Genomic DNA, 17040 nt, shown 5'->3' with positions numbered 1-17040 from the left:
TTAAATATACTTACCTCCAGAAGGAAATATGGTGGTATTTTTTGTTAATAGTATCAATAATGTTGTTTGGAAATGGTTAACAGGACTGGATATTAGCTCATTGGTAGAGTATTTTCTTAGCCAAATGCAAGTTCCTGAATTCTATCTCCAGAAATGCAAAAACAAAATATCCCAAGTCGACCTGTCCCCTGTAGATAGTGTAAAGGTCACTGAACAGACATTGTGTACTTGGTATTTGTGAACATTGTTGTTATATTAGAGTAGTTCTTTGGGTGACACGTAAATTAAGGATATAGTTAATCTCACTGTCGGTATGCTGCTTGTGGTATAATGCTTGGCCTGTCGCTCTGCCCTGTCCACAGGTTAAAGTGTTACGCAATCAGCTGGTCCTTTTCCACAGTGCCGTTGCCGCCTACTTTGCTGGGAATCAGAAGCAGCTTGAACAGACACTTAAGCAGTTCCATGTCAAGTTGAAAACCCCTGGAGTGGATGCCCCGTCTTGGCTTGAAGAACAGTAAACTCACCTGGAAAAGGAACAGTGTATTGTTAAACAACTAATGAACTAGTAAGAGTTAAGTAGTGTTGGGGAGGCAGTGAAGTGACCACCGTTGTAGTGGCTCTTGCACAGATAGCTTTTATTTTTCTCTTTTCATACATAACAATTGAGCTGTTAAATTTGATGGGAAGGTAGGTGATTTTTATCTAAACATAATTTCTATAATTCTAAACATAATAATTTTCCTTTTTGAGAAATCCCTTTTGTATTGTGAGGGCTGATGGCTATTTCTGTAGTTTGAAATATTTAATATAGATTTGCACTGACAAGATAAAAATTCAAGGCTTTTTTTGGTCCCAGAAATGAGGGCCAGCTGTAGTTTTCCAAGGAACGTTTACGTGATTTGTATCAATGTCAGATATTTTATATATGAATATATTCAACATCTTTAAGAAGTTCATGTTCATGTATTATCTTAAAGAAAAAAGAAACTATTTTGCAGAGTAAGTTTTATGGTGTCCTGCAGTGTCATACAAGAGACAGCTCGAATAAATGGTTGATTAGCCCATAGCTTGTTGCAGGTACACTTTAAAAATTAATCTGTAAAACTGTAATTTTGCTTAGATATTTTAAAGGCCCAGGAATCACACTGTCATAATTTTTATGACATGTATAAACTTATGAATTTGACAGTTGTGGTAGCAATTTTGATTTATAATGAAATCTGCCTAAGAGGGGTAGGTTTGGGTTTTTTTTTTTTTTTTTTAACATGTGGACATAGAAATGGAAATTCTTAGCAGTTTCTAGAGTAGACATTTTTAGATTATAAAGCTAGTTTGGGAGTAAATTCCGTTTTGATAAAAGAGAATTTCCAGACCGTGTTCATTGGCTTCCATGTGTGACTATACCAGTTAAGCCTTAAATCACAGATACGTGCCTTCTCACATGCAGTAATTCTTACCCAACCATTGTACATACATGAAGAAACCTCTATGGATAACATTTGACTCATTTGTAACGTTGGGATTTTTTTTGTCCTCGTAAAACCACCACACTTGAAGTAGATGGCGAAACCAACTTTTGAATCTTTTGTTTGGTTTCTCTTGATTCTTCTTGAAGAAGGGGATCATGGGAGGATTTTTCCCACTTGGGTAATGAGAAGATTGAGTAACGTGTATGGCGGTCATAGGAAGGGAAACCAGTGCGGGTCACTTGTGCAGCACTTCTGCTTGTGTGTATGTGGTTGGCTTGTCTACTGTGTGGTTCCTCAGTGATGTCATCTTGTTTAAATGTAAAGTTCCCTTGATTTTGTCATACATATAAATGAGTATTTTCAGAGATACCACTTGACCTGTTATTTCTATTGTGTTGAAATGAAGTACTTAAAATTACTGTTATACGTGAACTTTGTAGACTGTATGATGTGTTACATATGTCCAATGCCTTTTAGCTGGCCTTTTTTATTAATATGCCTGTTTTGAGTGCTTAATACAGTGTAATGTGATTGTAAGTCATGAGCCTATTTTAAATCATTCCCTCCTGTGTATGTGCACTCTGAGAGAGCTCATTTTATTCTTCCAGCAGAGTAACTTGTGATGGTTATTACATTCCCCAGAGTGTGCCTCTGGTGGGAATTCTGTCTTCTTATTAAAGTGTCTGCTGCAGTATCCAGTTGCCCTGGCCTTATAAATTTTAATAAGAAATAACCATTTGGAACTTGAGAGAATATACTTTTTTCTTGGGGGGAGGGGGGGGGCGTGTGCTTCTATTGCTTACTCTGCCATGCTCTAAGTCATTGTTTCTTCTCAGTCTGAATCTCTCAGGAGCTGCACACATCCAGTCTCACCAAGTTTCAACAGCAGTTGTAGTGAAAGGAGCTAAATAGTAATAGACTCATGGATTAGTGGATTGTTTTCAAAAAAGCTAAAAGTAACAGTGATTTCTGAATAGTGAGCACATGGGCAAAAGAAGTGTAACTTCATGCTAGATGGGGTTTTGTTCACTTTGTTTCAAAGGCAGTTCCTAGCAACTGTAGCAAAATAAAGTGGACTGTAGGGACTCCCTTGCCATCTGCAGGAAGTCACCTGACAGACCTGAAGTTAGGTGTCTAAGTTGGTGGGTTGTTAGTATGATAAACCTGGGTGTAATTATCCCTTGGCCAGGTCTGTTATTCTTAGGGTCTGTTTGTAGAAGAGAAGACAGGCTATCAGAATGCATACACACTTTAAAGATGGTTCTGGTTTGTTTTCAGGAGAAAAATGTACCCATTTCCAGAAGCATATGTAGGAACTGAGCATACTTTTTAAAGCAAAACTGTAGAAAGTGGGATGACTCTTGAGTCAGCAGGAGTCACTTTGTGGGTGTTATAAAGGGAGCTGCTGTCCAGAAGATAAAGGATAAACAAAATCTGAGGCGTTTGGAGATGTGCCTCAGGACAGTGGGGGGAGGTGGGGAGCATGGCCTTTCTCACACTGAAATGGAAGTTATTCTGGGAAAACATACACTGAAGAAACTGGTCTGCTAAACTTTGTGCGCCCGCTAGCCAGCCAGTGAGCTTCCAGCTGATTCTTCTGTCTCTGCTCCCCCGGTCAGGCTGAGTGCTGAGGCTTCAGGTGCACACTGCATTGGGCTTGTGCATCCAGTACCCACTATGCCACCTCTCTGGCCTCTGTCTTTTAAATCAGAGTCTGAAAAAGACCCCAGACTTGCAGGAGCAGTCTGGTTAAGTCTAGACTTCTCACTCTGTGCCCTACCCCCCAAAATGTGTCAAAACCACATTGACTTTACCTGAGAGACTGGTGGTCCCAAGTATATAGGCAGATAAAATAAGGATACAGATCAAACATTTCCTGATAAATTATGACATCTAATTTAAAACAATTCTTTGGTATACATATAATTTTATACTTTATTGGAGATGGGGACAGATTGACACAGTAATGAGATGAGTGCACTTGCTCATCTTTAGCAAAAAAAAAAAAAACCACAGTATCCAGTGCTACGGAGTGGCATCTTCGTTTTGCAGAGCTGATCAGGATTTTGATTTTCTAGTCAATTGTTAACACCAAGAACACAACTTTGTCTAAGTGTGTAGTATAAAATGACTGAAATGTGCTTAGGGACATTTCAGAAATTATGGGAAATGCTGTCCTAATAATCTCAAGCCAGAATTCATTTAATACGTCTTTGCATGAAGGTCCCACGTGAACCTGCTGTGTGATCAAGGATGGCTTTGAACTGAGTCTCCTACTTGTGCTTCTCTAGTGTAAGGATCATAGGCAAGCCCGACATCAAATAGCATTTAGTTTATATTAATGTTGTTTTTAGATTCAGCTATTTAATGATATGAGTGTTTTATTTACATGTGTATATGTGCACTAAATGTGTACCTGATGACCCAGAATTTCAGAAAAAATATGTATTCCCTGGATGTAAGGGGTGGTTGTGAGCCATCGTGTGGATGCTGGGAACCAAACCCAAGTCATCTGGAAGAGCAGCAAGCGCTTTTTAAAGGCTGAGCTATTTCTTCAGCCCCCAAACAGCAATTATTAAAATCAAACATTCTAACACAATACAATCTAGAGCAGGGGAAGATGGCTCATCTGGAAAAGTAATTGCTGCCAAGCCTGATGACCTGAGTTCAGATAGTGTGTTAGGGTTTTATTGCTGTGAAGAGATACCATAACCATGGCAGTTCTTACAAAGGAAAACATTTAATTTGGGGCTGGCTTAGAGTTTCATAGGTTCGGTCCATTATCAGCATGGCAGCATGCAGGGAAGACATGGTGCTGGAGGAGCCATGAGTTCTATAGCTTAATCCACAGACAGTAGAAGGATTCTGTGTGTCACACTGGGCGACCTTGAGCATAAGAAACCTCAAAGCCTACCCTGCAGTGACACAGTTCCTCCAACAAAGCCACACCTCCTAATAGTACCACCCCGATATAGGGACCGAGCATTCAAACACACGAGTCTATGGGGCTAAACCTATTCAAACCACCACATATGTGATGGAAGGGGGGTCCTACAATGTGTGCTTTGACTTCCACACACAGGCATGCTCTTCTATAGACAAGACAGTGGGGTGAGGGACTGGAGAGAGCTCAGCAGGTAAGAATGCTGCTGTTCCTGATTTCAGTTCCCAGCAGCCATGTCAGGTTCTTGTTAACCGCCTATGCTAGTTCTAGGGGATCCAGCTCCGGGTTTTGTTTGTTTGTTTGTTTTGGCCTCCAAGGGCACCCGAATAAATGAAACGTACACTGGTACACTCCTGTCTTCATGAGGGTGTCTGTCGCTGCAGTGAGACACCATGACCAGAAAGCAAGTTGGGGATGAAAGGGCTTATTTGCTTTATACTTTCATATCATTGCTGTTCATCAGTGATGGAAGTCAGGGCAGGAACCTGATGGCAGGAGATGGTGCAGAGGCCATGGAGGGGTGCTGCTTACCTGCTCAACCTGCTTTCTTAAAGATCTCAGGACCACAAGCCCAGGAATTGCTCCACCCACAACATGCTGCCCCCTAATCACTGATTAAGGAAATGCCTTACAGCTGGATCTTATGGAGGCATTTTCTCAATTATGGGTTCATCAATTCAGGTAACTAGTTTGTATGTCAAGCTGACATAAGACTATCGAGCACAATTCATACACATAAATAAAAAATTTAAATATATTTCCGATTGTCTTTTTTAAATTACAGGTGTTTATGTTGGTCTAGGGCTTTGGTAGTTGTGAATTCACTGTTTTCTGGTCAAAGATGTAGTTAATTTTGAATTAGTTCCCAAGCTTTTCCAAGGCCATGCAATCTTAACTATTATTACAGTGTCACAGGAGCTAATTATTTAAATAGAAAATGCAAACCACTTTCACTAAATTCTGTGTTCACACTTAAAGGTTTCCTGCTCAGCAGGTTTCCTTGCATAAATGCTTCTTCATGATAAACTGCCAAGTAGTCCCAGAAGGACTAGAAACAGAGGCTGCTCTTCAGGGTTATGTATAATAAGGAAGAACTATTTGTTACTCTGTTATCCCCATAGGGAAGGGAAATTAGGCCTAGTCTGAGAACCCTAACACCACTGCAGTTTAGTTTACTAATATACTGTTGGAGCTGGGAATTTGGGTGACAGTTGTGAAACTGACCACCAAAAGTAAAAACACTTAAAACTTCTGTTTGGTCCCAACATGCTTTTTGGGAAATAGAGTCTTCTGTTAAAGACTTGAGCTTAAGTCTGTTCAAATGACCATGAATTGTTGAGTCACAAGAAAGGTCTAAGAGCCAGACAGTGGTGGTACACATTAATTCCAGCTCTTGGGAGGCAGAAGCAGGTGGATCTCTGAGTTTGAGGCCGGCCTGGTCTACCAAGTGAGTTCCAGGGCAACCAGAGCCAGACAAAGAAACTCTATTGGGGGGTTGGGGGGGGGGAGTCTAAGAGGAATAAGACACCCGATTAGGGAATTAGGGAAATGCTCAGTCATAAAGTGCTTTCTGTGCAAGCATGAGGTCCAGAGTTCACATCCCCAGCTCCCACATACAAGCCAGTCATGGGCCCAATCTGCCTGTAACATCGAGTGCTAGGAGACTGGAGACCGAAGCTTGCTGGCCACCATTTTAGGTGAGTCAGAGAGCTCTGGGTTCAGTGAAAGAGCCTCTCAGAAACCTAGGCGAAGCTACTGAGCGGACATCAGACATCAACCTGGACCACACACACAATTAAAAACCTTTGCTGATTCTAAAGGTGACATTTGTAACATTTTCTTATTGCTCTGCTTCTGGCTTACATGTGCACGTGTGTTTGTGTAAATCATGTCATGGTAAAATGTGGGCCTAACCTACATAGACAAACAGAAAAGTAAACCGTGTCATATTCATGCTGTCTTGGAGCTTTGGTGTCTGAAGTGGCCGCCAAAGGAACTACAGACCCTCGCGGTGGCGAGAAGAAAGAAGTCAACTTTGCTGGTTTCATAGAAGGGTCAGCAAGCAGTGAGGTAGGAAAAGGTGGTAAATGGTCCAGTTGAGCTACCTAAAAAGAGATGTGAAATATGACGGTTTTGAAACGGAGTGATAAGAGAAATTATATATGCTACCTCGCCTAAAATTTGTTTGTACATTGACTTATTTTGTGTGTGGACATATTGGTGTCACAGCATGAGTGGAGGACAGTGGACAACTTGCAGGAGTTGGTTCTCCTGCCCCGTAGGTTCCAGGACTCAAACTCAGGTCACCAGGCTTGGCAGCAAACGCTCTTACCTGCTGAGTTATCTAGACAGCCCACTCACCACTCTACATTTATTCTCCCATTGGAAAGATACATACATACATACATGCATGCATATATATACACACATATATATGCATATGTATATATACATATTACATATATACACACATATTATCTATAGTTTGTATAGTAATTACAACTTTCTTTGAGAAATACATACTTACTATGGCCAGACACTGACCTCCTGAGACAGGCACACATGCAATTTTGTTTACCTTGACTCTGTAGTCCATAGTTTTAAAAGCCAACCAGCTATATGAAACCTTGAGAGAACGACTGAGTCCTCTGAATGTGTTTTATGTGTGAGAGGTTTTGCATCTTTAGCTCTGCTGCTATGGGGGATACCGTTATTAGATGTGTGCCCAGGGCACACATGGAAGGAGCATGAACTTTGCTTCTAAAGGGGTTAGCGGCAGCATATTGGTGAGTGTCTGTACATGGGAGAAAGGAACAGGCCTGTTTTTACTTGGTGTTCTGGGACAAGGGCTCACTATGTATCCCTGGCTGGCCAGGACTCGAGATCACGTCCGTCTGCCTCCTAGGTGCTAAATTTAAAAGTATGCCCTTCCGTGCTCAACAGGAAAAAGTTTCTTAAATAATGGCATAATGCTATTAGTGAGATAGATGGGTGGTGTATATGTGGGGTTTAATAATAGTAATCAACTTAAAGTTTTCTTAATAAAATTAATGTTTAAGTGGCAATTTGTTTTAGAATAGCAATAGGATTCTGTCAAGTCTTTCTTCTCCCACTAGGGTGGCAGTGGGCCTTTTTTTTTTTTTTTTTTTTTTTTTTTTTAAATATAGTCAATGACAGTTCTTGCTCCATGCATAAAGATTCTAGAATGTACACCACCTACCCCAGCATGTGAAAGGAACAGAGATGACAACAGCAGCCAGCGAAGACACAGAATGTGTCCAGCAAATGAAACCGAGGCTTGGAAATGCATTCCCTAAGCCAGGCATTCCCCCTTCTCTAACTAGCTCTTTAAAAGTTCAAGGGAATTAGACCCAAAACAAAGCTAACTGTATTTTAGCTGAATTAGGATGATTCCTTCTGTCTGGATTTTGTGCTCTGTGCTCATGAACAGGCGTATAGTATAGTATAGTACTTTTCTGCACTTTCTAGTTACTCAAAATCTGGCTGACTGCTTAAAAATGGTTTATTCTTTTTTATCTAAAAATGTACTCTTTTGAGGTAGCCAGGTTTTCCCTAACTCACACTAATAAACTAACAGCAGCTTGGCTGTATAAAGATAAATCACAGATATGTGTGTTCTCCCAGGTCCTCTCTTCCATCAGTCCTCTCCCAGCTAAGACTAGGAAAAGACCCAGATGTCCTAGCTGCCTCATAGTCACAAAAGAAGCCACAGAAACCTAGGCAGTGTTTGGGCATGGAGGTCTAACCATGGCAGTGGTTACTATAGAACCGCAGTTTATCACGGGAGCTCTAAGTGTATGAGCTTAAACAGTCATAAGTATTTGCTGACCTTCATCAGGGTCCCACTCACACCCTGAAGAGGACCACATGGTTCCTGAATCACATGCCAGGGCAGCATCCCTACCCCCCTCATCTCTGTGTCTTTGCTTTTCAAAAAGACGGGAGTTTCTCTGTGACTTTTAGTTGGCGCTTTTTTTTTTTTTCTTTTTCCCTGACTAAGCCAGCTGTAAAATAAATTAGTTAGAAATAATATGAACAGCTCTTAATATGACAAAAGAAAACAAAGTCTTGGTGCACTGAGATGGTGCCTAAACTCACAAGGAGAGGAGGGAAAGTGCAGCGTTCAGGCTGGCAGCAGGCTTTGGCCCTAACTTGCCTCTTTGTCCTTTTAAAACAAAACCGCAGTGACATAATGGGCTGTTGTGCTGTGCTGGGGTTTTTCAAGACTTCAGAGTCACTGTTTGTGCCCACGAGCAGAGCAATGAAAACAAGTCCTTTTCCCTTCAACACAAATCATTGGAGTCCAGGCCACTAGAGACTTCCTTGCCAGCGACCTCCACAATGACCTTGGTTTATTCTAGGAAGAGCTGTGCCTCTTCAGTCCTTGGAGCTCGTTCTTCTCTCTGAATTCCTGCTCGCTGCTGGTGAATTGGGTTCACCCAAGCTAAGGAAGCATTCACAATGACCAATCTGCTGACGTTTCATTATTACAGTATTTTCCTCCTCTCTCGTCCTCTTTGCAGCCTTAGCCTGGGCTTGTGGAAGCAGTTTGGCTCTAAGCTGTAAAGAACCAGACAGCTGCCTTCTTCCCAAGGGCATACTTAAGTTGTCTTCAGTTGAAGTCGGGGTCGGGGTCCTCTCCTGGTGTAACTAAAACAGTAGAGGCTCCACATGAAATGCTTTGGTCCTCACTCTCTTTGCTATGTTTTGGGGTTTTTTTATTTGTTTTTGTTTTTATTCCACCTGGGGGGAAAAAAAGCCCATCTTCATCACTCCTTCTCAAGCACTGTGAGAGAGCTAGTGTTGTTTTTCAGTCCACCTGTGGGCTGCCTTGCTTTGGGTCAAGCACCGGCATGTCTTCTGAAATGTTAACCGGCCTGTGCAAGCCTACTCTTCAGTTCACCATAAAATGTTATGATGCCTGACTGTTGCCTTCATGTTTTTATACCCTGCTTCAAAGAGCTTGCATCTATCTATCTGACGGCTCCCTCCGTACTATAGAGGCTTGTGGAAGACAAGAGCTGTGAATGTTTTGTAGCCTTCCCTGGGACTTGCATGTCAAAACATGGTGTTCTCAGCGGAAAGGAGTCCTATTACTGAGGCCTCTGGCCTTGAGTGACTGAAGACCCACTGGTGTCAGTAGGTGGTTGTAGGGAAGAGAAGGACCAGTTCAGAGAACATATTTATAGTTGAGTATGGAAGCTGCTAGCTAACCAGATAGGAAGTCTCAGTTCTGTGCTTGTGGATGCTGAGGAGAGGGGTATATATTGCTCTTTGAAGCATGATCTGTGAACACGATCCCATTCTTGCTGCCCAACTAAAACCTTACATCAACCAATTTTAGAGCACAATAATCCCTTTGTAGGCTTTCAAGTTTAACACTCACCCCGACTACCAGTCCACACAACATAGAATGCTTGCAGGCTTGACTCAGTTTCGCCCAGAGACATTTTCAACAGCAGATTATGGCTGGAGACCTCTTGGGGACAGAGCAGAGAGGCTCATCTTCCCAGAGTTTTCAGGTTCTTATTGTCAGAGAAGAAATGCAGAAGTGAGACCAAGCAAAAATAACGGGAAACTTTATTAGAGGGTGTAAGTACACACAAGAGGGACTGACTGTGGAGAGAGAGCAAGACAGAAAAAGAGAGACAGTCGCCCTCTTCTCTAGGAATTTGGCTAGCTCACTCACGTTAGGGGCAAACTTAAGAGAGGGAAGGATTCTGGGTATTCTATGGTGGGGTATCCTGGGAATAGATAAGGATTTTCCTAGAATAGGGTTTACTCACCCTCTCTAGCTTTTAACAGGAGTTCCATGTGCTTATCATGGTGTCAGATGAATGACAGCAGACAACTCTGCTAAAGTTAATATGGAGATTAATTAGGATAATGTACAGACCAGACCAGTTAGCTGTTGTCTTGGGCCCTGTTAGGTCCACTGGTTTGGGGTGGTCTTGTGTCTACTGCATGAGTGGCCACATAATGTCCTATTGTAACAAGCTTTCTAGAGCACAGGCCTCCAGCCATCATGAAGACTGCCTCTTTTCTCCTTCTGTCTGACTAGCTCCCCTCAGCCCTAGGGTTGGGCAGTTGAAGTGGCAGAGTCATCTGAGACTTGTAGGTCTAGGGGTAGGTGGGCTGTTAGAAGATCCAGCCGTTTACTGTCTGACCTCAGTTTCCATTTAGAGGCCAGCCCAAGTGCTTCCTTTTAGAAGAAAAAGAAATGAATACCCAGCCATCTAAGTGTGTGGATTATAAATACAGGCACATAGACTAGGGAGCATGACTGTTTCAAGGTGATCCAGGTAGACCTCAGGAGCTATACAAATGGCTTTCTGGAGCTCAAAAACAGCTCTGAAAGATATGCCCTTTATTGCAGCTCAGTGCAGAAGAAACTGGCTTTTCATGACAGGAGACACATCCAGAAATACCGAGTGTTTTTAAATAAAAGTCCTGTTGGTCTTCTCAGTAGCTTTGGCTAAAAGTCTAGATGCTAATAAAAACTGTGATGAGTCAGAATCTCCTCAGCTCCATTCTCCCTCGATACCCGTCCCTGCCCCAGCTTTCCCAGCTGACGGATTCATTTAGATACATCTACCCCACCTCTATAAATAGCAAGGGTCCCTGGGCCAGCAGCCAGTCCTCTAGACCCTGGACCACGAGCATGGAGAACCCAGGGTCCCTGTTCCCCATGAGCTCCTTTAGGTGAGACCTAGTTATGTCCAGTAGACAAAACAGCCACTCTCAGAAACTGGTGTCCTTACAGACAGAAGCCATGGTGCTTATAAAAGAAAGAAGGATTACGTTGGAAACTGCAAATCCTTATGGTGGGGAATGTGAGCCTGGGGTGGAGGTGTGTGGACACCTACCACTGTCCTCTGCTGCCTTTAGACTCCCTTTAAAGCTGTAAATGTTTATGATCCCAAATTTTGGTTAAGTAGGAATTTACCGTAGCTTGCAATTTTCCTGGGAAGAGAAATTGCAGTGTGTGTGTGTGTGTGTGTGTGTGTGTGTGTGTGTGTGTGTTGCTATTTCCAGCATAAAAATGAATTCATGTGTAGGTAGGCTTGCCCTGAATATATTGCCCTCCCTCTTGTAAAGAAGACATCCAGAGTAACCATGTCCAGTCACCCTACAGGAAGCGTGGCTATTCAAAACCCTAAATTCATTTACCTGTGCCTTCTACAAAGGGCTAGAGTGTATTGAGGAAGTGAAGAAACTCTGCAGCCTTTCAAGAAAAAAAAATGTGAAGTAGTGCAAGATCTTCTCTGTAGCCCAGGCCTGAGCCGTCATCAACAGGAGAGTCCGTTGTACAAATGAGTTTTACTTACTAGCTAATAAACAGTTTAATAGCTACTGCACAGAAGTTGATTGTATGTAGAAAACACTACATAAAAGAGATTTATGTTTTCGATCCATCCTAAGATACCGATTGTCAAGTATTTAGTACCCCATTTCTTCAGAAGGAAGCCGGTAAGAAAAGGATGAAAGATAACGCCTAGCTTTAACCCCAACAGACCCAGCTCCCTTTCAACATTAGTCTGACCTGGCTTACAAAACTATGTAAACATGAGCTAATTACAACCCTGAGCATTTCATAGGATTTCTTTTTGTACCCCATGTCAAGCTAAACTTGACCAATAATATCTGCAACAAAACACCCTCTGTACTCACTCAGGAAAATAGTTAGAGCTACTTCTCGATGTCCCCTTGAGAAGCGTGAGGATTCTGGTTAGGGCCTAGGCGCATGGAGCCTTGGGGTCCATTGCAAACACTGCCAAAATCAAGCCAAGCCAAAACAAAACATGTATTATTGTGGGCCGGTCTTATTATTGCCTATCAGAGCCTAAGTATGATTATTGAGCCTGCTTATTTAAAACAGACTGCAAGAGCATTATCTTCCAAGCTCTCCCCAGACTAAGTATACTCTTGATTCCCAGGGACGTAAAGGGATTTTTTTCTTTTTTTTTTAAGTTACTAAGTCAACAGTTGATCCTTTCTCCTACGTTATACCTCCTACAAAGTCTTCACATGGCATCCCCACAGGAAAACACACACACACACACTTGCTGATTCCTTGCTCTGTTTGGGAACTGCTTATACGATTAGAGTTATGGCTTCGAATTACTCTGTTTGTTCTTCTAGCTTCTTGGAAGGGTAAACAACTTGAAAAGCTGAAGCCAGTAGCAGAATAAACAAGCATTTGAGCGTTCTAACTTTATCCAGGCCCCCGTGCTTGTTTTGAAGAAGGGAAGAAATGCTGGACTGTTAGAGCATATTTCACCTTTGTGTGTTCTGCTCCAAGTTGGAATGTGTTGTCTCAGCCCGTGTATTCTAAACATTGAACTGGGATGAACTAAATAGCAGATATAGTGAAGACCTCTGAGGAAATTAAGTGTAGAATACTGTCTCCCTCTCCTTTTTTCTCTTCCTCTGTGCTTACCTTCCAGAATTCTCTCTCTCTCTCTCTCTCTCTCTCTCTCTCTCTCTCTCTCTCCTCTCTCTCTTTCTCTCTCTCCCTCCTCCCTCCCTCCTTCTTCCCCTTCTTTCTCTCTCCCCCTTCCTCCCTCCCTCCTTCCCCCTTCTCTCTCTCTCTCTCTCTCTCTCTCTCTCTCTCTCTCTCCTCTCTCTCTTTCTCTCTCTCTCCCTCCCTCCCTCCTTCCCCCTTCTTTCTCTCTCCCCCTCCCTCCCTCCCTCCCTCCCTCCTTCCCCCTTCTCTCTCTCTCTCTCTCTCTTTCTCTCTCTCCCTCCCTCCCTCCTTCCCCCTTCTTTCTCTCTCCCCCTCCCTCCCTCCCTCCCTCCCTCCTTCCCCCTTCTCTCTCTCTCTCTCTCTCTCCTCTCTCTCTCTCTTTCTCTCTCTCTCCCTTCCTCCCTCCTTCCCCCTTCTTCCTCTCTCCCCCTCCCTCCCTCCCTCCCTCCCTCCCTCCTTCCCCTTCTCTCTCTCTCTCTCTCTCTCTCTCTCTCTCTCTCTCTCTCTCTCTCTCTCTCTCTCTCTCTCACACACACACACACACACACACACACAAACCCTGAAGCAGGAAAGTGGACAATTTGCTTTACAGGCAGGTAGGGACAAGGGTCCTCAGATATCTTATTACTCCATACCTATGTTGGGTAAGAGTTATTTTTAATCTCTTGACCCTTACCTCAGACAAACAGCCACAGTTACTGACAAGTACCTGTGCAATCTCAGGGGAGATGTCGTTGATGCTGCCATGGATATCAAGAGAGAAAGCACTTGCTAGAGAACACATTTGGAAATTGTTACTTAGCATCTGACCAAAGAAAGTTCTACCCTCTTAATGATCAGAGCCCAGTCAATGTTTACTAAAGGTAAAAAGGCAGTTTACTATTTAAATTCTGTAGCCTGGGAAAAGAAATTGGCATTTTTCCAGTTTTAAACAACAAAAACTTGAGTGGAACATGGCTCAGTGGCTAAAGGTGCTTGCCACCAAGGTTGTGACTCAAGTTCCATCCCTAGAACCCACGGGGCAGGAGAAGAAAACTGGCTCCTATCACATGCACACCATGGCACATGTATACACACACGCTCTTGCGTATGTGCGCATACACACACATCCACACCGACTAGCGCACATCATATGCCTTAATTTGAACAAAAATGGGGTGAATCTCACAAAACTTGTTTGGAATATTGTAAGACTATGACATTTGCATTTTTTCTAGTAAGTGTTTAAGTCAAGTTTGCACCCAGACTGATAGCCACAATCCACAGGTTTCATTTGTTGTGTGATTTCATAAGCCTTTCCTTTATCTGACAGACTGTTTTCCTATAGAACTGGCCATGTCTTTCTTTCTGCAGTTCCAGATCTTAAGAGGCTAAGCTAAACACCGAGCAAGTGGCCCCATCAGGTGTATCTTTTACAAAGAAAGAAGATGAAAAGACAGCAAACACCAGCCTATTATAAACATAGGAGGAGGAATGAAGGGAGGGGGACGGGGAAGAGGGATTCAAAGTCAGCTTGTTGCTTCAGATGTGTGCCTGGGGGAACTGACTTCAGTGTGTCCTTGGACCTGTGGAGTCAGCACATAGGCTAAATCTACTCCTTTAGCAAATAAGTCTGCTTCATAATGATGAAGTGTGCTTTAGAATGGATGCCGAAATGGACTCATGCCAAGGTGAAGGTTTTGTTCAGTCAGTGATTCCTAATGACAGATTAAACACTATTTCTAGCAGAGGGTGGGGGTGGGGGAGCAACTGAGAATGTCTCAGAAGTGGAAGCCACAAGAAAGAAAATGCATTTGGTGACAGGAATGGAACTTTCTGAATAGACTTATTCTGGAAGAGGGCAGAGCAAGCTGCACAGAGAGCAGGAAAAGCAAATATGTCCCAAAGGACATTCTGCTGGCTCTGGGTGATGCCCTAGCCATGCTAAGGAACTAACATGCTTTGAGTGTCTGCTTGGGAAGAGGCTGGGGAAACTGCCCTCCATTCGCTCACCAGTGGCAGCTGCCACCTTGCAGTCACGAGTCTGGTCCCCAGGCTGACTTCAGGCACACTGCTTTAGGAGCCTTCTGAGCCTTCCCTGCAGGCTGGTTGGCACATTTTCCTATTGTAGATGAAGCAAAGCTCTTTGCTGGTCACAGCAAACGTAGGGGAGGTGTGGACAGCATATGAACACATTGCTTCCTAGACTGGAGAGCTCTGCACTGCTTTCTTCCAGAGCTTTCAGACCATCCACTGTGCAAAAGGAAATCAAGTCAAAATAAATAAGATCTATCCTGAGGGGCCGCACCACAAAGCTGCTTGTGAGAAGGGGAGGCGGAGATGACACAGGGTGCTCCTGCCTCATCGACTGAAGGCCACATCTATGCACACATGACCCAAAGAAGTACACAGATGGATGTGGAAAGCCTTAAGATTGACCTGTTTGTACAATAAACAGTTCCCACAGCTGTTTCTGGTTGAATGAATTTGGTGAAGAGGAGGAAGACTAAGCTGTGGGACTTAGGTGCCCAGTTACACTTCCCTAAGGTGAAAATCAAAATGGAAGATTGGTGGGTGATTGACAGTGAGACACAGGGTGTCCCTCGTGTGGTGGCAGCAGATGAGCACCTGACTCTAGAGTTAGTATGGTGGCAGTGGGACTTGAACTTCCCAAGCCAGCCATTAGGGAAAGGAAAGAGGGATGAAGAATGGTTTGAGGGGAAGATGAATTGAATTGAATCTGGACTTATGTCACCACCAGATTGGATGTGGATCTGAGTCGCTGGCATAACTGAAGACAATTGGCTCTCATTTTTTCTGGGCCCCTTCCAAAGGGATGGAAACCCAAGGCCATGTGTATTTGTTTGTACTGCTTCTCTTCCAAAAAGGCACCCAAATTAAAATCAGAAGCAATCCCCATGGGATTATAATGGACAATAGATCAAGGGTTGTAAGAGCCTTGTAACTGCACTCAGAGGAAAGGAAGGGTCACCAGGGAAGGCCAGAGAAGTAGAGGGAAGGCCTGTGGGCAGGACCAACGTTGGAGATCAAAGGCCAGAGAAGGAGGATGGGCCACTGGGCTTGACTCCTCTGACGTGGCTTTTTTCTTAAAAATCTCACCATGTTGCCAAGGCTGGCTTCTAATTCCTAGGCTAAAACTCTCCATTTGCCTCAGCTCCTGGAGTATTGGGGCCACAGATAGGAGCTGAAAGGAACTGGTGTTTCAGCACCTGTTTCCTACAGCCACAGGCCATACAGGGCTTGGAACAATGGAGGGAGGAGATCAGCCTCAGACTAAAGAAGGGGAAAGGGGGCTGGCTTGGTGACCTATGCAGATCTCTGTGAGTTGGAGGACAGCCTGGTCTAATGAGTGAGTTCAAGGACATCTAGGCCTAGAGAGAGAAAGAGAGAGAGAGATCTTGTTCCAAGAAACCAAAACTAATAAACAATAAAATAAAAAGGGAAAAAACAAGCTCACACTTAACACTCATCACCCCCTTGCCTGGGTACCAATCAGTATTCACTGAAACTAAAGTGTGTTCCCAGCCTGAGACCAGCCTTGATATTTTCAACGTTTGAGGGTTGTGTTAAATCGTGAACTAAATTAATGGCCAAAGAACCTTCAAGAAGGCCAAGAAATAGTCTGCCTCAGTTTTGGGGTCTTGGATACTGGGCTGGGTTGGACAAGTACTTTCTCTTTTCCTATGAAAGGCTTGCAGAAAGAGTCGAGGAATTATGTCGGAGTCCAGGACCTGAGGAGTAGCTGGAGTCCTCAGGCCCCAGAGCTTGGGAAAGGAAAGCTTTGGTCGGTTATCTGGGCGCACCCAGAGCAGGGTAGGATGACTTCATTCCCACAGAGGGCGCTTCCCACCCCGGCAGCTGAGGTGCCAGCAGCCGGTTTGTCCAGGATAAGTTTTCTTGGACTACTCACTTCACTCTCTGCCTGGCATCGTCGCAAGTCACTTAAAAAAAAAAAATGTGATTAGACTGACTTCCCTGTTTCCTTCAGTGAGTGGGCGGGCTCTTCCAAGTTCCCAGACAGAGCTCCTTCATTCAGCTAAGTCTGCCAGACCTTTTTTTTTCTTTAATAAAGCTGAAAAGTTTGTTACCATCATTGAGACAAAAGAAAATAAAGGAGAGGGGAAGGGAAGGGAGGGTGG

The 17040-nt window shown here is 43.5% G+C and overlaps 1 protein-coding gene and 1 long non-coding RNA gene across 11 annotated transcripts in view; one reads left to right on the top strand and one right to left on the bottom strand.

The window, feature by feature from the left end:
• Positions 1-2163, top strand: part of Arfip1 (ARF interacting protein 1) — a 79855-nt gene extending 77692 nt beyond the window's left edge. For all 10 annotated transcript variants that reach the window (XM_034500523.2, XM_076932594.1, XM_076932592.1 and 7 more), the window contains one exon: positions 363-2163. In XM_034500523.2, the coding sequence (XP_034356414.1) occupies positions 363-518 (156 nt within the window). In that variant the 3' untranslated portion in view covers positions 519-2163. The remainder of the gene's footprint in view (positions 1-362) is intronic.
• Positions 2164-5072: 2909 nt separating this feature from the next.
• LOC117706535 (uncharacterized) lies at positions 5073-17030 on the bottom strand. Its single transcript, XR_013109890.1, has 3 exons — positions 14894-17030; positions 10221-12205; positions 5073-9959 (listed from the first exon to the last, which is right to left on the bottom strand). It is a non-coding gene; the product is annotated as an uncharacterized LOC117706535 (long non-coding RNA).
• Between the last annotated feature and the right edge of the window lie 10 nt (positions 17031-17040).

Source organism: Arvicanthis niloticus, chromosome 4 (genome assembly GCF_011762505.2).
Source record: "Arvicanthis niloticus isolate mArvNil1 chromosome 4, mArvNil1.pat.X, whole genome shotgun sequence".
NCBI lineage: Eukaryota > Metazoa > Chordata > Mammalia > Rodentia > Muridae > Arvicanthis > Arvicanthis niloticus.
Note: the sequence above shows the minus strand (reverse complement) of the source record. Positions and strands in the feature narration are given on the sequence as shown.